The sequence below is a fragment of the Glycine soja genome, chromosome 2, assembly GCF_004193775.1.
Source record: "Glycine soja cultivar W05 chromosome 2, ASM419377v2, whole genome shotgun sequence".
NCBI classification, from domain to species: Eukaryota; Viridiplantae; Streptophyta; class Magnoliopsida; order Fabales; family Fabaceae; genus Glycine; species Glycine soja.
Genome location: NC_041003.1, coordinates 29826543 through 29852746, shown reverse-complemented (window position 1 = coordinate 29852746; position 26204 = coordinate 29826543). Strand labels below are relative to the sequence as shown.

The 26204-nt window shown below is 29.9% G+C and overlaps 1 protein-coding gene and 1 pseudogene across 1 annotated transcript; both read left to right on the top strand.

Moving 5' to 3' along the window:
• The first annotated feature begins 5640 nt into the window (after positions 1–5640).
• On the top strand, positions 5641–18637 carry LOC114374846. Its single transcript, XM_028332556.1, has 15 exons — positions 5641–5881; positions 5984–6111; positions 15944–15987; positions 16342–16486; positions 16569–16586; positions 16686–16770; positions 16866–16950; positions 17060–17187; positions 17266–17356; positions 17433–17586; positions 17669–17727; positions 17903–18023; positions 18108–18278; positions 18390–18449; positions 18569–18637. The coding sequence occupies exons 1-15, from the start codon at positions 5641–5643 to the stop codon at positions 18635–18637; spliced, it is 1599 nt and encodes a 532-aa protein (XP_028188357.1).
• A 1563-nt stretch (positions 18638–20200) lies between these two features.
• Positions 20201–25767, top strand: LOC114374837 (annotated as a pseudogene).
• The last annotated feature ends 437 nt before the right edge of the window (positions 25768–26204 follow it).

Below are 26204 nucleotides of genomic sequence, written 5' to 3'. Positions count from 1 at the left end.
TTAATCCAAACTATTAAATTGATCCAATAAAATTGATAATCGAGCAAATTGTTATAAAAAATACTAAACACTCAATGCAGTTCGGTTTGTGATTCTCATGTTCAAAATTGAACTGAGTCAAATTGGAAACGTAACTAAATTTATATTAGTCTTATTTTGTCTTCTTTTTTTACTGCAATTCCTATATATTTATCTTGAAATAAATTTTAACCTTATTTGAACTTATATTATTATTTCTGAATAACTTGAAGATAATTTGCAATTTAGTTTGTGATTTAGATCAAGTTGTGGTTTTATGACCAGATTTAATAGTTTGAAATGATATTTTGTTATATGCATTATGTATTTATTTATTTTATGTTTTGATGTGATGATGATATTGTTCTGGACTATCTATCAACTTTTCTGATGATTAATCTATGTCGGAAAATTTGATTTATTATCTTTATTAAGATTTTTTTTAATTATGTTTTTTTATTCATAAGATTCAAATTTAAAACTTTACTTAAGAGAATAGAGTCCAATATCCCTTAAACCAATGAATTGGTTGATAAATGTTCACTTACATACAAAAATTATCATTAAAATTGGTTTTAGACTTTACTCTTATTCTAATTAATGGAATTTCATTTATTTGGTGACTAAACTTATAAAATTTTATCCTTAAAAAAATTAGGTAAAAATTAAAATAATTGATCCAATTCAAATCACAATAAATTGGATTAATTTGATTCAAATTTTACATCATTCTTAAATCGATCCAAGTTGAATCACAAATTCTTTTTATGACATATTGGATTTTTTATTATTATTATTATTAAACTAATCTAGATTGAACTCTGAACACCCCTAGATTATTATTTCTTTCGCTGAAAACACATTTGGGTTGAAAGCACAAGGAAAATGTATTATTTTCTTTTTACCATAACAATGATCAAATGACTGAAAATGACTTTTTTCAAACACTTTAATACATACAAGATTTTTGTTTAAAAGTACGTCATTTTATAAATAAATAAATAATTTTTCAGCTGATGATATTCTTGAAAGTGAATGTTAAAGCTACGTAACTTATTACTGAAACCATGTATTTGTTTCTTTTTTCCACCCTCTCTTTAGAGACAAACAAATGGAATTTTTTTGTAAAGGAAAATCTGATCACAAACTAAATAATATTTAAAAGGATTATGATATATTAGGTCCCAAAGAAAGCATAGCCCTGATCTATATGAAAACAACAATGCCATTAGAGTGGGCCCTTATTACCTTTCGCACTTCTGGGCCATACCCGACATACTGTAGTCATTTGGAGAAGTGTATGCCTTTCTTCCAACTGATAATTGATGATTAGGCCCATTCTACGGCAACATATGTGCCTTTTGTCCCTTTGCGTGTTGATCCTGTGTTTGGTTCGTGACATGCCGGGTTCTTTCCGGGCCCTGGATTTGACCACAATTGGGTGTCCCTTTGGGCCCATCGGGCCACTGCAAGCTTTTGCCAGTCATTTTCAGTTGTTTTTTCAAATCAATAAAAAAAGGTTGGGACTAAGGGGAGTGGGTCTGTATGATGATTAGGGACTTTTTTCCTCCACCCAGCATATTTTTTTAAAACTAAAAATAACTTTACATATAGTCTATACGGATTATCAATCATCAATTTAAAATTAATGGTTCATATAAGTCTTGAACATAAACTATCGCATTATTAGTATGATGCTCTAAATAACTAAATTAATAGGTCAATTATGTTAAAAAATAATTAATATTGTTACATATAATACTAAAATTTCTAATGTATATTTAATATGCATATAAGTTTACATAACAATTAATTTTGATCTAATAATATTTTTTTTAACATATATAAATTTTAAATTCCGTAAGGCCCATATGGATTTACAATCCGTATAAGCTATACGTAAGGATATTTTTTATTTTTTCGAAATATGTTGGATGCATGAAGAAAATCCTTGATGTGTACTATTAGAGTTTTACTTTTTATTTTTTAGAAAATTGTCAATTTGGTGTTATAAAATTTTGTGATCACAAGATTTAGACACATACAAACAAAATCGTGGGAGACATCCATAAAAAGAGTAAATTATATAATTTTGAACATGTGTAAAGAAGGAGACCAAGAAAGACAATAGAAGAAGTTATCTGGAGGGGTCTTACAATTAATAATATCTTTAAAATTTTGATTTTGAACTAAGTTAAATGATGTCTTGTGATTCATATAATCAACTTTAGATAATTAGATAAGATTTTGTTATTGTTGTTGCTACACATTAATCCTTAAAAAATGTTTATAATCAAATTAATCCCTCAATTTTTTTGGGGACATTTATCCCTCAAATTTAAGTTATCACTATCTTCTGAAAATTTATCATTAGTTAATCTTTTAAATATTTACTTGAACATTAAATTAATTTCTTAAAAATCCAAATGTCACCATATTAATCTTTATGGATGACTAAAGTTGTGGAAAAAAAGATATTTTTGAGAACATAATCAGTAACAAATTAAATCTTGGAGCATAGAGCTCATGGTTCTAGCTTGTACTTTGCTTTTTGGGAAACTTTAACAAACTATGAAGTTCTCCAACCTAGGAAAATTTTCCTACTCTACACGAACAAGAAGCAACTAAATTATAGCGAAATAATTGTGCTAAAATGCTTATTCTTAATTTTCTTGCATGAGGCCACTCTTTTTGTTTAATATGTTTAACAAGGCTATACTATTTTTGAAACAAATACTTCATGAACAAGTGAAAGGCTATTTCTGTAAGAGAGAATAAAAACTTCATAACGTGTTTGAGTAAACAAATTAAGATTCAATAAAGTTTTATCAAATGAAAATCACTCATCGGCTCAATTGATTGAGTAGGTTGCATAAGTTATTATAAATCATCTTATACCTGTTTTTTACTCCTACATATAAAAAAAATTACTCATCAGCCATCTTTATTTGTATGTGAGCTTATTTAGAAGCTTCACTTTGAAACTTATAAAAAAAATTACAATGATATATGTGATAGAGATATATATTTTTTTCATTCTACAATGATATATGTGATAGAGATAAACATATGTCAATAAAATGACATAAATATCTTAAATAAATAATAAAGTTTGATGTAAATAGAGATAATTTTGTCATTCTTCAAAAGAATTTTAAATCGTGTTGGATCTCATTTGGAGAACATCTTCTCTCCTCTATCCCTGCCACCAATGAAGGATAAATAATTTTTTCAAAATTATTTTCTTACCTTCTCAAATTGTCCGTTCATAATTTGTTGTATCAAATGAAGCGTAAAAGGAGATATACATAAATTTTTACTACATATTAAAATTAAGGCTAATATATTTGTGATCTCTAATAAATACTTGAATTTTTGTGTTTGTTTTTTAATAATTTTTTTCTTCCTTTTTACTACTTGATAAAAAAAAAATTATTTTTGATTATTGATATTTTTTTTAATTCTTAATAAATTAGTAAATTTTGTGTTTGATCCTTAATAAATTTTTTTATTTGTTATTAGTCCCTTTGAAAAAGACTAATAATAAATGAAAATAAAATACTAGGGAGAAAACGCAAAATTCATTAATTTATAAGGGACTAAAAAAGTATTAAAGGCAACCAAAAAATACAATTGGCTTTTTTATTAGGGACTCAATGCAAATAAATTTTTTATCAGAGAACAAACCAAAAATTTAAATATTTATTAGAAATCAAAAACATAAACCCAGTAAGAATAAAAGTTCTAAACAAAGTACATTAACAATACAAACATTCTACTTTCCCCGTCCCATAATAAGTATTATTGTAGCTATTTTATATATACAAGCAAAGAAAAACTAACAAATAAATAAAAGGAAATAATAATTTTACATTTTTTATTATAAATATTATATTGAAGAGTTAAAGAATATCAATATCAGTAATATATATATATATATATATATATATATATATATATATATATAATATTATATTAAAAAACTAAAATGAGACTGTTAAGATCCAAATTATGCAAGGAATCAAAATTTGTAATTGGTCGAAATTAACGAAGAGATGAGAACCAAAGATTTTTTGCTAGTAGCTATTTTCAGTTATTATTCAAAATAATAGACTTGGGTTAATGCAGTAAACATAAGGTTAAATTATAATTTTGGTCTTCTTAATTTTTTAAATATGATTTTTGTTCCTTTAATTTTTAGCTATAACATTTGATTTTCTAATTTTATAAATTAGTAATTTTGGTTCATTTGTTAGATTATTAGCTAATTATAGTGATTAATATAATTATTAATTTAATTATATTTTTTTTAATAATTAATGGTTTTTAGTTCATTTATAATCAACTTTGGTAAAAAAATATATTTTATAGTTAGCCTATTAATTCTACTAATCACAATTATTAGTCAATAATGTAATAGGTGAACCAAAACCACTAATTTATAAAACTAAGAGACCAAATGTTACAATTAAAAATTAGGGAGACCAAAATTATGAATTTGGGAAAGTTAGGGACTAAAATTGTAATTTGGCCTAAAAATATGAGCCATATTTGAAATTGATAAAGTGATGAAGTGGTTCCTAAAAAAATGAAAATTGGTTGATGGTGATAAAATATTTTGAATTTGATAGATAGTATGATTTAAGTGTATGTTTGGAAGAGCATTGAGAAAATTAATTTTGAATATAATCAATTACATGTTGAGTTGTTGACAAGACAAAGCTAGCCAAAATGAAGTTTGGATAGCTGAAATTGGGCAAAAGCACCAGTTTGGGGTCTTTTTAGAAACTATTTACCAAAAAGGGGTTGTTTTGAAACTATTTATCATGGAGGTCTGTTTTTATTTGTATTGTGCCAAAGGCAGAGGCACAATTCAACGGGGAGCTGACAAGTGGCATTGATTTGTTGTGTCAAAAACTTTGCACAATGGGTTGCTACACATGCAGTGGCACAACCACTTTTGGACAGGCTACGACAGTGTTGATTGCTTTGGACAGCATGTGACCAGCTGAAAAGGTGTTGTGGCATGTCAGTTGGAGCAACTCTTTGCTCAAATTACCTAAGTACAACGTATTGCGCCATTACTATCGGCGCAATACATGCCTATATAAACGAGACACACTTTCTACTACATTTATGCATCTCTCCAATTTTCTTTCTTTGGTACATTTCCGCATCTCTCCAATTTTCTTTCTCTCTATATTACAACTTTGCTAATATTTCTTCTGTGGGGTGAAAATCGGTAATATATTTATTAATTTGTATTATTTTTTATGTCATTATAGTTAATGAAAATTATTGATGACATTATTGATTTATTTTGTAGGTTTTATTATAAAAATGAGTTCTTCGATTATTGTTCTGGTTTATTTGAATGGAAGAATATTTCAAAGTGACGACGACATCAGATTTGAAGGCCCTAAAAAGGCTATTCAAATTAAATGTGGTGTAACTTTTGATGGGTTAAAAAAAAGAATTCGTGATAAGGTAAAATTAGATAAAAATGAAAGTATATCTATTATGACTTGTCGATTTTTAGTTGCAGGTAAATATATTGCATTGCAAATTTGTGATGATGAAGATGTTGAAACAATGATTGAAAGTTTTCAACAACAACAAGAAATGGGTGTCATTGAATTGTGCGTTGAAGTAGATGTTGTCGGTGCTTCTGCGTTGAATTCGGCAAATTCACTATTATCATGTGGGAATAATATAGTGGGCAATGAATCAAAAGTTCAAAGATTTGCAATAAATTTAGATGATGATTCTGACGATGATGATTACATGATATCTAATTCATATGTTGAGGACTCGTTGGATGAGCAGGAAGATATCGATGATATATCTGACACAGATGAAAAAGGTATATTTAATTAAATAATATTGTAATCTTATAATATTTTAATCTTATATCTAATTCATAAATACTTTTGAGAAAAAACCGTATATTAAGATTTATTTGCAGGTGGAAGTGGGACTGCATTTTGGGAATCTGCTTCTTATTATAGTAACATTAATTGGAGTCATCCGGATGAAGAAGACATCCGTGGTTTCGATATGAGATCAACCTTCAATATTGACCAAGAATTATTTGTTGGCATGGAATTTGAAAGCAAAAATGCAGTAAAAAATGCACTGCAACAATATGTTATGAAGGTGTAACAAACTTTTAAAGTTGTTGAATCAAAATCACAAAAATATGTTGTTTGCTGCGCAAATCGAAATGATGACATCCCATGCCCTTTTTATATAAGGGCAATTGTATCTAAAAAAACTGATACATGAAAAGTTACACAGTGGGGGGGGGGGGGGGGGGGACCGCGCACGTGTTTGAATATAAGTATAACACAAGACCATGACAAATTTGATTTTGATTTGATTGCTACGTGTGTAGTAGGTATGATTTTAACTATTTTAATTATTCATGTTTGTTTATCATTGATTTGGTTTATGTTGATAATTAATTTTATTATAATTATTTTCATAGGGATGATTAAAGAAGATCCGTCATTGAAAATTTCTTTGATTCAAGAAAGGATTAGTGGTATGTTTAACTATAAAATTTCATATAGAAAGGCCTGGAAGGCTAAACAAAAGGCCATTATGATTGAGTATGGTGATTGGGATGAATCTTATGGCCAACTTTCGTCATGGATGAAGCACATGAAAAATCATTGTCCAAGATCGTATTATCAAATATGTGACGATGATTTTGTAGTTGGCAATACGGTGAGTCGTGAGTACCGTTAGTTTCATTGAGTATTTTGGACTTTAGGTCAATGTAAAGAGGCTTTCAAGTATTGCAAGCCAATCATACAAGTCGACGGTACATTCTTGTATGGAAAATATCGTGGGACACTATTAATGGTAACAACACAAGATGGAAATGGTCATGTTCTTCTGCTCGCATTTGCTGTGGTTGAGGGAGAAACATTAATAGCATGGTCATGGTTTTCGGCACACTTGCGTGAACATGTCATAGATAAAGATGATATATGTCTCATTTCTGATCGTCATGCAAGTATAAAGCCAGTCGTTGCTAATGAAAGACTTGGGTGGCAACCTCCCCATGTTTATCATATTTACTGCGTGCGACATATCACAAGCAATTTCAACCACAAGTTCAAGAATGAGAAACAAAAACAAATGTTGAAAAAATTAGGTAAGATTTGACTTATAATATATCTTATTTTTTATGATAATTTTACTGAAATTGGTAATGACTAATGTGCATGATACACTCCTTGGAAGCATATATTTGATAGGAATTTTGACAAATTTTGTGATTTGAGTCCTGCCATAAAAACATGGATCGACAAGATTTCAAAAGAAAAATGGACCATGGCATATGACAGAGGAGATCGTAGGTATGATCATATGACAACTAATCTATCTGAATGTGTAAATAAAGATTTTAGAGGTTGCCGCAAAATACAATATTAATGGACATTATAAATTAAATTAACACAAAAATTGCTTACCTGATGAAGTTCTGCTTTGATATGGGTACGGATACAGGGGCGACATTTGAGACGGCTCTTGGGTGAACTGATCAGGTGTGTAATACATTCCATGTTAGCGCTCTAGCATCGCAGGAATAACATGTGCTTCTGCATCCACACTTTCCCTACGTCGCCCTAAACCTTGGGTCTCCACACTCCTACCCAACATATCAAACTGTTGACTTTCAAATTGTGGAACCGAAGGAGGAGCTTCTTCACGTGCCTCAATAATTCTATCCTCTTCCTCAGCTAAAAGAGTCATCTTATCAAGGCACGATGCCAAATCGTCCAAATTTGACACCCTTCTCCCATATGGGGACAACTTGAACTGCATTATTTCTATAATTTCACCCTGCGTATAAATTCTTGTTAAATAATACATATATTTAGAAAATGTATGTAAATAATAACCACTTTTTAGAATATTAAAATAAATAAGTAAGACCTACAATAATTAATAAATACCATTAGTCCTCTTCTTACATGTTGTCGGCTAATATACAATTTGGTTTTATGCCTAAACCACTTCATATACTTAGAATTCACACTGAGGGGCCCAACTTATGGTGGCGTTTCTTGAAACCGTCTTTCATAGCGACTAGTCCATTCATTAAGCGCTGGCTACAGTAGTCGCCTCCAATTATGTCCACTTTTTCCTTTTAGTGTTAGGCCATGTATATTGCTAGGTTGCAATGGAGGGCCAGGTATAGGTTGTTGCAGTCCAAATTGCCTCATGACTCTATCTGGCTGATGCCATTCAACAACATTGAAACAAATCATCGGCACTACACATCTCCAAATTGCAGACCCAACAAAACATAAATGACTCAACAATGCTTGGACTTCTTTGGGGTAAGGGACCCACAAAAACTACAAGGCAATTTAAAAATTCGTTAAATAATTACAAATAATAACATTGTTCATTTGAAAAATGTATACTTAGTTACCTCGCCCCTTTTCATGGTGTCTAATTTAAAACGACAGTGTTCCACACTATCACTGACCATATGAGGATTTCTATTTTGTAACCATCTGTATAACAATTATGCAACAATAAATAATAATGCGTTACATACATTAAGAATTAAAATTATAAATGAAGTCTATAATTTAAAAATTGTGTACCTATAGCCAAGTGGATTGTTTTGTTGTTGTGGAGGCACAATCGATAGGACTAATTTAGGGCATCATTCCCATGCCCACAATTGAATTAAGAGAACGTAACCGCCAATAGATTGCACATTATAATTTATTGCGTTACACGTCTCTCTGTACAAATAACTCAATGCAGCAGCTCCCCACGCATAAGTACTGCACTCTTCAAAAGCTACCAGAAATTGCAAATATCTCATGGGGACTCTTTTACTACTTTTATCCACCAACAAGACACCTCCAATAAATCTCAAAATCCAAGCATGTGCAAACATTTTGAGGTGCTCTTTGTTGTCCACATAGTCCTGGATATTTGCAAATTCTGAAGCCAACCAGCTTAATTTCAATGTGCTTCCGTCAGCCAATGCATTGGCATTTGGCCTGACTCCAAGGTATTGTTCACACATATCAATCCCATCAATATTTGTGCTGCCAATTAAAGGATTGTCATCCACAGGAAGACCTAGCAACACAGACACATCTTGTAGTGCGATGGTGGTCTCCCCACATGTCAAATGAAAGGTGTGTGTCTCTAGCCTCCACCTTTCAACAAAGACATTTACAATTCATCCATTGATTTTGATTCTACACAATTTTATTGTTGTGTATAATCCAAGACTGCTGTAATAGAGAAATAATTTCTACCGGTGATTGTTCTATACCCTGATAAGTTGGAATCGCTCGCCTCATTCTTAATTTTCTATCTGCATCCTCGTTCCAAATATGTTGGGACACATGTTGCTTTTGCATCCACAACACATCATTTTCACGTGGTTCACATACCACATCAAAACTGGAGGAGGAGGATGATGAACTTGCCATATCAAATAGTCTACATATTACAAAAATAATTAAATTTATTTAAAACCTTATTAATAACAACAAATATCACAGACAATTTAAAAATTCCATTTACAATCTCACATATAATAATTAAGTTACATAACAACTTAAAAAAAATCACAATATCATATATTACAAAAAATTGTAAAAAACTAATATTCCAAATAAATTTCTAAACCAAAAAGGTTAATAAAATCGTTTGGTTACAAACTACACTTATTTATAATTTTTTTCTATTAATTTTTCCGTTATCATAACATGCATCAAATGTCATCTTTATATATAAATCAGAATAGCCATGTTAAACGAGAATAAGGACTTTTTTACAAGAGTGTTTTTACATTTTTTTTATAAAAACAAAAGTATTTTTTAGATTTTTTTTAACTTTTTGTCTCTTTTGATCTATTTTTTTATCTTTATTTTTAAATTTAATTTCAATAGTTTTTTTAAATATCAATAGTTATAAATAACCTTATCTTAATATAAATTATTTATCATAAATTTAAAATATGATTTACAAGTTTAAAATATTTATTTATTAATAATAATATAATTTATATATTCAAAAATATTTATTTATCATAAATTTTAATTATATAAAATAAATAATTATTTTATATATTGGACAAACTAAAACATTAATTATCTATCTCTAAATAACTAGCATTTGATGTCAATTAATTCTCCGTCCATATATAATAATGCATCCGTGTGAAGGTTCATTTTCCTTTGTATCTATAACAATATATAAGGAGAATAATTTCATTTAGTCTCCACACTTTGCCACGATTATTTTACACCCATTAATTATTCTGAACACTATTCACTACTCCCTTTTTATCACTTTTTTCTTCTCATTTTCTATTTATCTTTCTCTTTTATTGTATTTTATTTTATAAAAAATGTAGAGACACAAACGTAATTTTCCCTAGGCTCTCTAGAAGTGAAATAAAATTAAAAATAAAATAAAAACGTGTTCTGGGGAATCATGCATTCACAAGGTAAAATTATATTTAACTTTTAATTTTATAACGCTAGTATTATATCTAACAATAAAAAACAAAATTGAAAAAATTGAGGGGGGCTAACGTGCCCCCCGAACATGCTGTACTCATTAAATATTTTAAATATACACATAATATCACCTATTTTAATATATGTAAGTGTCATTAGCAATAATAAAAAATATGAGCTAAAATTATTATGAGAGACATATCAAACTACAAGAGAGAGAGAGAGCAAGTTGGGATGGAAGGGAGTAAAAAATACTTACCAGTAAGAAGAAAGAAGGAAGCTGCGGGAAGAGTGTTTGCTACAAGTGAAGAAGTGAGCGAACAACATACATTTTCACTTTATAAATGGGAAAAGAGTAAGGAGTATTGCTTCAGGAGGTTTGGCGCAACACACTCCTCACATGCGTATTTGCACCCTGTGCAGCACCTGCGCAGTACGCCCTACCCTGTGTCTATGTTGACCAAAAGTGGTTGCGCCACTGTATGTGTAACAACCCATTGCGCAAAGTTTTTGGCACAACAAATTCATGCCACTTGTCAGCTCCCGGTTGAATTGTGTCCTTACCTTTGGCGCAATACAAATAAAAACAGACCCCCCGATAAATAGTTTCAAAACAACCCCTTTTTAGTAAATAATTTTTAAAAAGACCCTAAACCGGTGTTTTTGCCGCTGAAATTGTTATGAAACTAGTAGAATGTGAGTAGCAATTGATGCACCAATGTAGACAGTTATTTCAACATTAGGCTTTGTAGATTAGTATAAATATATCTTGAAAATCATTGTAAAGGACCTTCAATCATTCAATCAATGAAATTACTTATTTTTCAGTTCAATATAACTTCGATTATTGCTTTCAAACATTCGGTGAAGTAATTTGAGGACTCAGTCGAAAAACAGATTTCTCCTTTTGACGATAATCGTTTGATCCTTATTTTGGAATCATTTTGGAGTTTGGGTTAGCCGAAACACTTTTGACTAACAAAGTTTATTCATGCGACAACAGAAAATTATTTAGGAAATTTTTTACATGACACTTATTATACAACAAAGGGAGTACCTAATCAAAATATAAAACACGAAATTCATTCTCAACTTCCATCCACATTACCTGTATTGTACCAAAAACTTCCATTTGCATTGATTGTTTCGTTCCTATTTATCATATTTATAAGAAACAAGATAAGATATAGTGTAAACGGAGTTAATATTAAGTCATTTTCTTTCAACATTGTTGAAACTTGTATTTCCAACGTTCCTAAAAAATTTGTGCACTATAAATACCTTGAAATGAGGAATTTCTTAGTAAGTTGTAATAATCTATTTAGGTTTAAATATTTTTTTTATTATTGATAAATTAAGGAATTTTATTTTGGTCCATAATAAAGTTATTTTTTGTGTTTAGTCCAACAAAACAAAAAAAATGTTTTTAGTTCTTGTTATTTTGTTTTAGTTATTCTAATATATTTATTTTTCATTTTTGTCAAAATTTCTATTAAATATTTTTCAAAGAAACTATTACAAAATAAATCAAGTATTATAAGGATTAAAATAAAAACTGGATATTTTAGAAGGGTTAAAACAAAATAACAATAACTAAAAATAAAAATTTTGTTTTACTAAGAACACAACATAAAAATAAGGATTAATACAAAATTTACTAATTTATCAAAATAAAAATATATTTAAAACTAATATTTCCAAAGCTATATATTTTAGCATTTTAGTTTTGTTTAAAACTATAGATGTTTTACAACTAAATTTACAATTTTTTCCAACTATACCCTTGTTTACCATTCATTATTAGTGCATTGATAGACACTAATAGGTAATCACTCATCAATAAAAATACCCACTTAACATTATTTTAAGGCTCTTCATCATCCAAATATTTATGATTAATGATAATTCCAATAACATGATCAAATAGAGATATTTTAATCTAAAATTTTATCAATTAATATTTCTGATTGGATGTACATAATCTTAAACATTTATAGTTTTGAAACGGAGGAGGGAGTATTATTATTAATGAAGTCTGCGTGTGATTAACAATATAAGAATAATATACTACATATTTTTACAAAAAAGCACATCATAAGATTACGAAATCTAGTTTTTTGTATGCAATTACGAAATCTAGTTTTATTCTGTAAAATGTGGGTTTCTTTATTTATAAAAGTTCTTCGATAATTCCTTTTAGTGAGATAGGAAGAAATGGTATGTACACAACTATTTTTGGCTGGTTTTTTATGATATTTATTCTTTTCATAAAAAAAACAAAATGGATAAAATTAAAAAAAAAAACTCAAAAAGGTAAAAAAAAAAAATAATAGTACATAAGTTGATAATAAAATTTCTTGATTCGATGACCAGGTTCACTGAACTCTCTTATCAGAAAGTGTTTTTTTTTTTAATAAAAAATAGAGAATAATTAAGAATTTATTTGACCACCAAATTTATTCAATTTATTTATAACTCAACCCAATTATCCCGTTTTTGGGCCAACATTGCGTAGGCTTAGTTTAGCTTAGGCCCTTAATTTCCATCCTCTTGTCCCATTATTTAGCTACATATATAAATATACTAATTCCCTTATATCATTATTATTAAATTTTAAAAATTAGATTAACTAAGAAATGAAATGATAAAATAAACTTACAAAGCAGAATAAAAAAAAAACTTACAAATTAAGAACTTTATTAATTTTTTTTCCTTAATTTTTTTTATCTCATCTAGTTACAAATTTGATACTAAACATATATTAGCACACTCAATACCTAATATGAAGCGGGTCTAACTCAATTAATAGAGTAAAATTTGTGAATATAGTAAACTTTTCAATACCTATCTTTGACTCTTTCATATAAAAAAAACTCAATATATGTCTTCTCTTCAATAAATGACATGTTAATTTACCAATAAGCTATTAGTTTAAGTAAAACTAGACTTGACCTTAAGTAAAGTCTCTAGTTCGAACCATGTAAATGAAAATGACATGATCAAAAGAGAAGATCCATTACAGGTGACTAACCAGATTTTCCGACAAAGATTAATCATTAGCTTTGTTGGTATATACTCCGCACTAATACCATGATGAAAAAAATACATATTAATTTTATTATCATATATTTCTAATAGTTTATTAAATTTTAGGCTATTTCAATTTTTTTAATTATCCGATTATGCTTATTCCTGGTCACAATTTTTTCATATGATTGAAGTACGAGAATATATACTTTAAATTTTTTTTTTATCTGATTAACTTGTTTTACAACATTAAAAGTTTCAATTTTTTTTGTTATAAATATACTTTCAATTTCTTTTAAAATTGATTGTTTTTGTGCTTTGGCGATAATTAGTATTGTATTCTAATTATGGTATAATGTTGTGATTTATAATTATTTACTAACTCTATTAAATTAGGGAAACGTTTTATTCTTATCTTATCTCCTTATCATATAATGATTTTTTCTAGATATAATGATTTATCTTTATCTTACAGAAGATTGAATATTTGGATTCTTTGTTGAATTATTGAATAATATAAATTATGAAATATTATATTACTACATTTGAACTCATATACAAGAAAAAATTATTTTATATTTTGGATTCTAATATAATCATTTCTAACTAATTTCATCTCTATTTAATGATATTATTTCAAAAATACCATTCATTTACCTACAATTCTATTTTCAATGACTGTTTTATTTATGATATCAAATTTTAATTATTGATATTTTAGCATTAAACTTATTTTTTTTACTTGAGATCAATAAAATTAAATGATTTTAATTAACTTTGATTATTTTTGTTTATACATGAATCTTGAGGAAATATGTTATAGAACATAATTAGTTATTGAATATTTTATTTCATTGGGCCTAGATGAATGTAAAAGTTAAATTTTTCAATAACAATAATTGATTATAATAAAAATCATGTATAAATTTTCTTTGGAGGTGAATTGCATGTGTTTTACTATGGAGTTTAATGTTTATATATTAATAATGTAAAGTAATTTTATATTATCATCTAATCACATATTTACATTTGAATTACTTTAATATAATTATTTTAAAAATTAACAAAATTACTTATGATTAAACAATTCTGTTTATGCTGTCAATACATGAATATTTCTCTCATTATTATTATGTTTTATATTATTACAGCAGGAGGAATTAATTACTTTCCATTCTTGTTAATTTAATTACTAGTTCGACCAATATAGTCGCAAATTTAGCTGGACGTGTGTCACAACTCACAAATTACTTTCCATTATTTTATTTTTTTGAGAAAAATTACTTTCCATTCTAGTTAATTTAATTTATAGTACATAATAACTCATTCTTTAGCAATTGGATAGAAGAAAATTTCATAAAATTTCTACATAAGTTCAAAGATTACCTACAAGATGAAATTTCCATGAAACTTTAGCAAAAGTTCAAGAATTATCTAAAAGGATAAAAGAAAGTTCCTTAAAACTACCCCGTAAGTTCAAGGATTACCTATAATGATAGAAAAAATTTCTATAAAACGTCAGTTTGTTTGATAAAACTAATTTATAAGCTAGTTGAAAGAAACGAAACTAAAAATAAATGTTAAGAGGGGCCACAAGAATTCATAATGTTTTATAACTAATTTTTTTTCATATAAATTATTTTATCTATTAAATTAAAAGCAATTTAAAACCTAATAATGTAAATGAGAAAACATATTTGAAAGCAATCACCATAATTAAAATTGTGCCAAAAGTTTAGCGTACTTAAAATCAATTAACATATGAATGGTAAAGTTATATATAGCACATGAAATAATTAGTGTTCTTATAATTAATATAAGAAAATAAAATAATTTATAGAGCAGTTAACATATATTTAAAGCAATTAATGTAGAATGAAATAATTATAGCTAAAATAAATATTAATATGAACAATTAAAAGAAATTATAGTGATTAATATATATTATCTACCTAATGTAATTATTGTTACAAAAAAAGTATAAAATGAAATATAAGAAAATTTTAATAATGTAATTTTTATTGTTTTATATGTGTGTTAATTAGATAACAGAGAATGTTATATTTGAGAAAAAGTAGATTGACAATAACTTTTGATAAAAGTAAAGAAGGATCTATATACTATCTATAAAAGAGAACCCTCTGGAAATTTCTAAAATATTCCTACCTAAGATTGTGACAGCTGTCCATTTCCTTGGTTTTTTGGTCTTTTAGTCCTTAATTTTCCACTCTTCTGATGCTTACAGGTGTTTCATTTTGTTGATTGTGGCATTTACACGTGTTTTATTTTGCATGTTGTGCATGTGCTGGCCTTTGCTTCTTTACGTGGTTTCTTGCATTTCATTCTTCATTCTTCAGTTTGCGTGTTTTTGCTTTTCATTTTTCCAGATACAGACCAGCATAATTTGGGTTCTGTTTGGTGCTGTTTTGATGTATGTTTTCTTACATTCGATGTTAGCTTATGGTTTTTTGGCTTTTCTTTTCTTACATGCATATTACCTTTTAGGTTTTTGGCTTTTGTTTATGTGCTGTTTTCATGTTTGTTTTGTTACATGCATGTTATTTTTTCATTTTGCTGTGTTGGACGATGTTTGGTTTGCATGTTTGGTTATCGTGTTTGTCTGTTCGTGGTACTTATGTTGTTCTGTTCTGGTGCTGTTTTCATGTGTGTTTTCTTACATGCATGCTAGCTTCTCATTTTTGTGTGTTGAATGAGGTTTTGGATTTTTTCTTAGCTTATCGTGTTTCTGTTTTGATGGTGGTTTTGTTGTTTTTTTTTTTTGCAGTATTATGGCACGTTCTCCAGACAAGATAAAGAGCATCGATGGCTCAAAAGAAACTCTTAAACTTAGTGTGAGGATCAGTGATCTATGGTTTATTGGCACGCCTAACAAATCTGAGCAAGCTGAAATGGTGTTTGTGGACTCCGATGTATGCCTCAATTTTGTGTTTTTTTTTGTAGGTTTATTACTTATTGTTTAGTTCATTGTGTTGTAACCTTAATGCAATCCAGGGTGATGAGATCCACGCTGTTTGTAAAGAAGACCAATTGAAGTAAAAAAAAATGGACTTGAAAGAAAATTGTACTTATGTCATGCACAATTTTAAAGTGCTAAAAAACAATGGTCAGTACAGAGTGTGTGATCATCAATTTAAATTGGTGTTTATTGGGGTTACTATTGTGGCTGACCAGTTTAAACCTGGACTATTGGTTGGTATGTTAACTTATATTTTTGCAATCGAGTTTATTTTGAAAGTTCTGTTCTTTTTGGAATTAAATCAAATTCCCTGATTTTCCTACTTGCTTTAGATGTTATTGGTGTTGTGGAGGAGGTTGTCTTTCGACAAGTTTCAGGAAAAGGTAGAAGGGTAGTCTTCAAACTAAAGGACTTGAGGTAAAGTTCGATTCTTGGTGACAATTTGTGTGATATGCTTTGTCAAGTTGTGGCTATGATTATATTATTACTAATAACTGATTGTCTCATAAATATTTGTTTCTGATAGCCAGCAATTGCTATCTTGCATTTTGTGGGATGATTATTGCTCACAGTTTTTGAAGTTCTTAGATGATTATGAAGGTGATGGCCCAATTACAGTTCTATTGAGCCATTGTAGGATCAAGGAAGCACAGGGTATATCCTCATCTTGAATTTATTGATTTCTCTGTTTATGCTATTGCATGTTATGGTTCTGTTTTTTAAATGATTTAGGATCTTATCCTACATCGATCAACAATTCTTTCAAGGCTTCAAAGTTAATTATTAACCAGCCCGTGATGGAGATTCAAGAATTCAATGAACGGTATTTTTTGTATGTGTTATGTAATATATGTTGATCATTTTTTGTCTTATTTTTGTTGTTCATTCTATATTTGCAGGCTTGTAGAGTTAGGCATTGAGGCCCAGTCAGGTTTTAAATCCCATGGTGAAGAGAGTACACAGCTTTCAGGTTCTATCCAATTATCATCAAAAGAATCATTCTTTGGCAAGGCTGAGGCAAAGACTATTGCTGACATTAACACCATCTCTGAAGTAATGATCTTATATAGATTTTAATTCTTTGTCGTGCATTATCTGAAGTTTTTTTATTTGATGTGTATGTTGTTTCACACAGGAAATTGTTTGTGTCATTGTTGGCACAATTACTAGGATTGTTCTGGACAATCATTCATGGTGTTATACAACTTGCATTCAGTGCCATAAAAAAGTGATGCAGAGATGGCGCCCTTTACATGTGCATGCGGCAAATACAATAAGGAAGCTATGATTAGGTCATTGTGATCTTTTAAAATGTTGTGTATTTTTCATGGCTTCTTCATTTTTCTACTATTGGTGCATATGGTAGCAGGTATAGGCTTGAGGTGATGATCAACCAGGGAAATGAAAGTACAAAATTCCTGCTTTGGGACCGTGAATGTAGTGAATTAATTGGTCAATCAGTTGATGCAATTAATAAGCTTAAAATTGAAGTGAGTTTTTGGATTCAATCGTAACTGTTTATGTTTGACATGTTATTTTTTGTTTGTCTAATACAATTATTCTCTTTGAACAAGGATGGTGATGTTGATTTGAATGCTTCACCCCAAGCACTTGATAAGCTGTTGGGTTATGAACTTGCTTTCAAGATAAAGGTGCAACCCAAGTTCAGGAATTCTGCTGTTTTGAAGTGTTCAGCTGACTCGAGCTTAATAAATGTTGTGATGGATATGCTAGCTGATGCTGAGGTAATGTTCAATGCAAGTTATTTGACATTAGCTATTGTGAAGAGTATGTATTCTATTCATATTTATTTGTTTTCCATGGGCTATGTTATCTTCAATGTATGTCTTTTTCAGACATCTTCAAAAATGAATATTCCAGTTTCTAATTCCAATCATTCTGCTCAACATGAATCTGTGAGTTTTGATGACTGCTGTCATTTTTTAATATGATCTTTCTTGCAATTCTTGCATTTTGACACTTCATGGCTTTCAACTTAACATTCAACTTATTCATTTCTATTTGTTTTATCCAGCAATCCCTGTCTGTGACAACATACCATGATCCACTGCTTGGACTCCCCTTGACGCCTACAAAGCGGTAGGCATTTCAAGATTGTGATGATGAAGTAGGGACCTCTCAAATTTCACCTGCACAGCTTTCATCCAACAAATTAAAAAAAAACATGGTGCAATTTAGTGCATTTGGCTGTTTTCAAGTTGTGTTGAACAATTTTTTTTACCTTGCTATTTGTATATTGTACATTGGCTGCTAGCTTTAATTCTGTTGTGGTGGTGTTGCTTTAGAACTCTGATCAGAACTTTTGTTTAAATTTTAATCTTATTTTGTATGCAAGTATCCTGGGATTTTAGCTCTGTGGTTTATCCGATGTCACCTTAACTATTGCACTATATTTCAAAATCCTTATTTGTTCAATTGTTAAAATAAATATCGACAGATCATGCTTATATTAATGGTTATAAAGCCATCTTTGAAGAAATCGACCTATGGAAATGTTATGAATTCGAATATATCGTGAGAGATAGAACAAGTAAGATTTGAAAATACAAATCAGAGATTGCCAGACAGAAAGTTCAGAAAACATGTTCTTCACAATCATGATAACTAAAAATTCAATTAAAGTTTTAACGGGCCATTAAAGCATATGATTTTAAGGTGTGAATCTTTAATTGTATGAGCACAAAGTATTCACAGGAAACAAATTAAAATATTAGAAATAATGACCATGAAATATTGATCACTAGCACAACTAAATCAACATTCATATCTGATTAATTCATCTGATTTTAAGGTGTGCATCGATCCTTAATTGTCTGACCACAAAGTATTCACGGGAAACAAATTAAAATATTAGAAATAATGACCACGAAATATTGATCACTGGCACAACTAAATCAGCATTCATATCTGATTAATTTTCTAACAGCAGAATATACACACCAAGACAAAAGTATCAGCTTTGGAGTCTTGAGAAACATGATCTTGGATCATCAATGATATGTAATTAAGTGTTTCTTTATTATCAATTATCGTTTAGCATGATTTATTATTTTAGATGTCATTTTTTGCTTGATTTTACTTTGGCAAATGCAGAATCGAAGATTTGATAAATTTACTCCATCTTTCATCATGTCTCAATATGATGTACAATTAATAAGACAAGTAAAAAAACAATTTCTCTTTAGGTTGACATTCTAATTCTGCCATGCATAACATTTTTGATATCACATTTCTTATGGATGGCGCCAAAGCATAGGTATAATAATGGTTATAAATGCATGTCTAATCATTTTAGTGCATTTAATTAGCTGTCAGCATTCATAATTTCAGTGTTTTTCCTTATGCTTACTTTTTATTACTTACTTTTCAAGTTTTAATGTGGCCGTCAAAACCATTGCTATAATCATGCCTATACATGCATATCTAATCATTTTTTTTTATCAAAGTATGATCCATTTAACCAGCTGTCAACATTGATAATTTTAGTCAACAAGTCAAGTTATGTCTTGCTCCGAGTGGAATAGCATTTCTTTTCTGCATGTCCATGGACTTTTGCAATTTTAATTTTGCATGTATTGTAACATTGAAACAAGAAGTCAATAAAATTTTTATAACTCAGTCAAGATTAACAACAACCATCAAGAACATGGATAACCATGAGCATGCAAATCATCGTGATAAAGCACAAGCCAGGATAAAGAATAAAGGTATCAGGCAGCACAAAGTTAATGACGAGGCTCAGAATATTGATTGTAAGCAATTCAAAATATTATCTTCCAAATTACAGTTAATAATTTTAATTAGTTTGTTGATTTAGTAATACAATATCCACAATTTTTTCACACAAAGACAAGCAAACTGTAAGGTGCATTCAATATTATGTGAATCCATTCCACATTAAATAAATTTCACTAAACTTAGATTTAATTCACTTTTTTAGTTAATATTCGTGATTCATCAGAGGATGAGAGTTCTGAATCAACACAAGGTACCAATTAAAATCGACTTTATCAAATTAATTTTCAACATTATAATGCTATAATATAATCTAAATGCAATTTTCATAGGCTGTGTTTCAGTTTCTTCACCTGAAAACCAAAATTATATGTCCTCAGCTAATGACCCCGCAATTAATAGAGAAGGTAACGATTAATATTCATAAACACTATGTTATTAGCGTACTGTCGAATATCTTTCACTGTACAAAACTGCTTTTGTTTATCGTGTTTCAATTTACATGTTTTCCTAAAACATTTTCAATGACCAACCTCACTTTGCCATATGTCATTAAATTATTTCAGGATATTCTGATCTTGGTGACCAACTCATGCAGTGTAGTCACTGTAATGCAAATATGTGGTATGATGAAAGAGTCTCAAAAGATAAAAGAACTACAAATTCAAGATTCAGTTTATGTTGTGGAAATGGCAAAGTTGAACTTCCATTGTTACAGAATCCACCTAAATATCTCTACCAACTTTTGTATGATCATGGTACATCTGATAGTAAAAATTACCAACAGAACATAAGGACATATAACATGATGTTTGCCTTTACTTCTGCTGGTATTAAGTTTGACAAATCAATTAATCATTATAGAGGACCTCCTACAATAAGAATTCAAGGTCAACCATGTCATAGAATAGGTAGTATGTTACCAATGCCTGTGAAAGAACCAAAATTTGCACAATTGTATATCTTTGACACAGAAAATGAAGTGCAGAATAGGATTAATGCAATAAGGTAGTTAGTCTTTCATTGTTATTATTATAAATGCACAACATTGATCAACAATCTTACATTTAAACATAATTCAATTGTTTATTCTGCATTACTAATCTTGCAATCATCGTATATATAATTGTTTGCTTTGCTCAACAGTCCACATAATCAAATTCAAGAACACATTGTTTCACAACTCAGTGAGATGCTGGATGAATACAACGTGCATGCAAAAACTTTCAGGATGGCGAGAGATAGATTGCAAGATGTTCAAGTGGATAATATCAAGTTGAAATTGATTGCTAATCATGAGAAAGATGGTCGTACATATAATGTACCTATTGTTCCTGAAGTTGCAGCACTAATAGTAGGAAATTTTGATGCAAATTCAAAAAGAGATATTATTATTGAAACTCAGCATGGACAACTACAAAGGATCCATGAATTACATTCTAGCTATCTAGCTCTACAATACCCTATCTTATTTCCTTACGGGGAAGATGGATATAGACCTGATATTCTACATAGCAGTCGATCAGATGGTAAGAAAAGGAAAAGAAATCGTTTTACAATGAGAGAGTGGTTTTCTTATAGGCTACAATGTAGATCAAATGAGTCTAAAACTTTGTTGAATTCTAGGAGACTATTCCAACGATTTGTTGTTGACGGGTATACTATGGTTGAGTCAGAAAGGCTTTCTTACATTAGAAACAACCAAAAAAAAACTTCGAGTTGACAAGTTTTCTAGCTTACAATAGTCATTGGATGATGGAAGTAGGAAAGGCCTAAATAAAGGTAAAAGAGTCATTTTGCCTTCAACTTTTGTTGGCAGTCCGCACTATATGGATCAACTTTATTTTGATGGTATGATCATATGTATCCATGTGGGCTTCCCAAATATGTTTATTACTTTAACCTGCAATCCAAACTGGCTTGAAATCCATAGATTGCTGAATCCGTTGAATCTGAAAGCAGCAGATAGGCCAGACATAATCTCCAAAGTCTTCAAACTAAAGTATGAGCAAATGCTTATGAACCTGACAAAGAATCACATGCTAGGCAAAGTTATTGCATGTAAGTTGATTCTAAGTTTGGTGAATTTATATTATGTGTGACATTGTTATTTTACACTGCCAATATTAATCACACAATCATATCTAATAACTTTAATTGTTGTCTATTAACAGACTTACTAATAAATTGCAGATATGTATACAATAGAATTTCAAAAACGAGGGCTGCCTCATGTCCATTTGTTGCTTTTTTTTACATCCTGATAACAAATACCCATCCTCAGATGAAATTGATCAAATTATATCAGCAGAGATACCTTCACAGCAAGATGATCCAGAACTGTATTCATTAGTAAAAAACCATATGGTTCATGGTCCATGTGGAAGTCTGAATCCTGGATCTCCATGCATGAAAGAAGGCAAGTGTAGTCGTTTCTATCCTAAAATGTTCCAGCCGCATACTATTTTAGATGCTGATGGTTTTCCAGTCTATCGTAGAAGAAATAATGGTAATGCAATTGAGAAAAATGGTGTTATAATTGATAACATGTATATTGTACCTTACAATCCTAGATTGCTTAGAAAATACCAAGCGCATATCAATATTGAATGGTGTAACGAAAACACTTCTATCAAATATTTATTTAAGTACATCAACAAGGGATATGATAGAGTGACTGCTGTTTTGATTGATGAAGATAACGGTCAAACTGAGAATGGTGGCACTCATAATGATGAGATCAAAGAATATCTAGATTGCAGGTATTATTAAAACTTGATTTCTAATTTATCTGATCATCATTGTTATAACAACTACTTCTATATTCCTAACAGATACATATGTCCCTGTGAATCTACTTGGAGAATCTTTGGATTTCCAATACATGGAAAAAAACCTGCTGTTGAAAGATTACACTTCCATCTTCTAGGCCAACATAGTGTTCTCTACGAAGACCATGATGATATTCATGATGTATTGTCTAAGCCAAGTATCTTTGATTCAAAGTTTATTTCATGGATGAACACCAACCAAAATTCTGTTGAAGGGAGAAATCTTACTTATGCAGAATTTGTTTCTAAGTTTGTATACAATCAGAAGAAAAGATGTTGGCACCTTAGGAAGAAAGGCTATACCATTGGCAGATTACTATGGGTTCCACCAATTACAGGGGAATTATTTTATTTGAGAATGATGCTTACTGTTTGTAAAGGACCTACCTCATTTGAAGATTTGAGAACAGTTGATAATGTTCAGTATTCTACATATAAAGAAGCATGTTTTGCTATGGGATTTTTACAAGATGATAAAGAATTTATTGAGGCTATCAAGGAAGCAAAAGACTGGGGTTCAACACATTATATAAGAAAGCTATTTGTGTTGTTACTTTTAACTGCAACAATGAACAAACCTAAACAAGTTTGGGACCAAACTTGGCATTGGATGGCTGATGACATTGTCTATAATTATAAAAAATTATCAACAAGTCCAGGTTAGTGCTAATTTCCCATCAGACAAATCAATATTGATACGACACATAATTTGACTTTTTTCCCTTTTATGTATTAGCATTACAGCTTGATGATAGAACTCTTCAAAATCTGGTCTTGCTTGAAATTGAAGAACTGCTGCAAGTAAATCAAAGATCGTTTAGAGACTATCCTTCAATGCCATATCCAGAGGATGCGAATTGTCCAGCTTATCTAGACAATAGCCTTATATTAGCTGAACTGAACTACAACAATGAAGAACTTAGATCAAAGTTTGAACATCTATTTTCTCACATGACAGGTACATTAACTACAGAGTAATTTACCCCTCTGAAAATTATTATGTGCATTTCCTTCTTTGCTTTTCTCGTCTATAAATTAGTATTTTAACTTCATTCATTTTTCTTTAAATCTAACACCCCATATCGATGATTCCAGATGATCAAGCTTCAATTTACAACCAGATTGTTGAAGCTATTAATAAAGATGAAGGTGGTATGTTTTTTCTCTATGGATATGGAGGTACAGGAAAAACATACATTTGGAAAACACTTGCAAGTTCACTGAGAGCTGACAATAAAATTGTAATAATGGTAGCCTCTAGCGGCATAGCTTCTCTGCTATTGCCTGGAGGTAGAACTGCACATTCAAAATTTAAAATTCCAGTTCCAGTTTTTGAAGACTCAACTTGCAATATCCATCAAGGAACTCAATTAGCCAAACTATTAAATCAGACAAGTCTAATCATTTGGGATGAAGCACCCATGGCTCACAAATTCTGTTTTGAGGCACTTGATCACAGTCTTAGAGATATCATCAAACACAACTCAAAGGACAATAAAATCTTTGGAGGTAAAGTCATGGTCTTTGGTGGAGATTTCCGGCAGATCCTGCCAGTCATTCCAAGAGGCAGTCGCTCTGATATTGTTAACGCAACAATTAATTCCTCTTATCTATGGGATCATTGTCAGATCTTAAGACTGACAAAAAACATGCGTTTACAAAACAACATGCAAGCAACAGATCAAGAAGAAACTGCAGCTTTTGCACAGTGGATTATAGATATTGGTGATGGTATTATTGGAGATGAAAATGATGGCTATGCTACTATTGAAATTTCACAGGAACTATTAATCACAGAATATAATGATCTTATTCATAGTATAATTAGCTCTACATTTCCAGATCTATCTCATCATCACAATGATCCTGAATACTTCCAAACCAGAGCAATATTAGCTTCTACAAATGAAACAGTACAATAAGTTAATGATTATATGCTTACAATGATACCGGGTAATCATATAGTAAATTATCTTATTCTGTTTTTCATCTTTTAATCAACTTTGCTGGATTTTACATTTTTGGTTGATGAATTTGGTTTTTTATGTCTAAAATATTGATAGGTGAACAAATTGAATATCTAAGCTCTGATTCAGTTGACAAATCCGAAACCATTGAAAGTTGTCATTTCCGCTCACTGACAACTGAATTTCTGAATTCATTGACAACATCTGGCTTACCCAATCACTGTCTCAAACTCAAGATTGGAACACCAATAATTCTATTAAGGAACTTAGACCAAACTCAAGGGTTGTGTAACAGTACTAGGTTAATTATCACAAGACTAGCAAAACATGTTATTGCAGCTGACATAATTTTTGGGACAAATATCGGAGATCATGTTTATATCCCACGAATGTCTATGTCACCTTCACAGTCACCATGGCCTTTTAAGCTATTGAGGAGACAATTTCCAATAATGATTTCTTATGCCATGATAATTAATAAATCCCAAGGACAATCACTATCTTCAGTTGGACTTTACTTGCCAAAACCAGTTTTTTCACATGGCCAACTATATGTTGCATTATCAAGAGACAAGTCAAAGAAAGGACTTCGAATTTTAATACATGATCAGGACAAAAAGAAAATTACTTCAACCACGAATGTGGTTTTCAAAGAGGTCTTTACAAATATTAGAAGGTAAATCCAATTTATTTCCAATTGCAAATTTAATTCTAACCACAACTGTATTTCCTTCTTATTCATATGATCTCTGATATACAGTTAAAACATCATCAAATGAGCCAATCTATAATTCATTAATTTTTAAAAACCAGTCTTCCTTTATGGAATGCATTTTCTTATTTGCTGCATTTTAAATTTTCATCCCTTTTCATGAACTCCAAATTAACCACTTCTTTCATCAATTGCACGAAAGAAAATAAAATGCTTTTCTCAATTTAAATACTACCATTCAGCAAATGAATTCTATATGTTACTCTGCCTGTTTTCCCAGGATGATACACTTATTATTATTCTTTTAGTAGAACCATTTATCTTTTCTTAGATAATCAATTGGCCTTGCAAAATATTATCTATGCCAAATCATTATCGACTTCAGCATTAGACAAGTCATTCATC

Bases quoted from the DNA above. Each gene is read 5' to 3' on its own strand.
- LOC114374846 (XM_028332556.1), top strand. From the start codon at position 5,641: ATGGGTGTCATTGAATTGTGCGTTGAAGTAGATGTTGTCGGTGCTTCT. The intron at 16,951-17,059 runs GTAAAGTTCGAT...TGTTTCTGATAG, and splicing joins TTCAAACTAAAGGACTTGAG to CCAGCAATTGCTATCTTGCA. The intron at 18,024-18,107 runs GTGAGTTTTTGG...TCTTTGAACAAG, and splicing joins TTAATAAGCTTAAAATTGAA to GATGGTGATGTTGATTTGAA.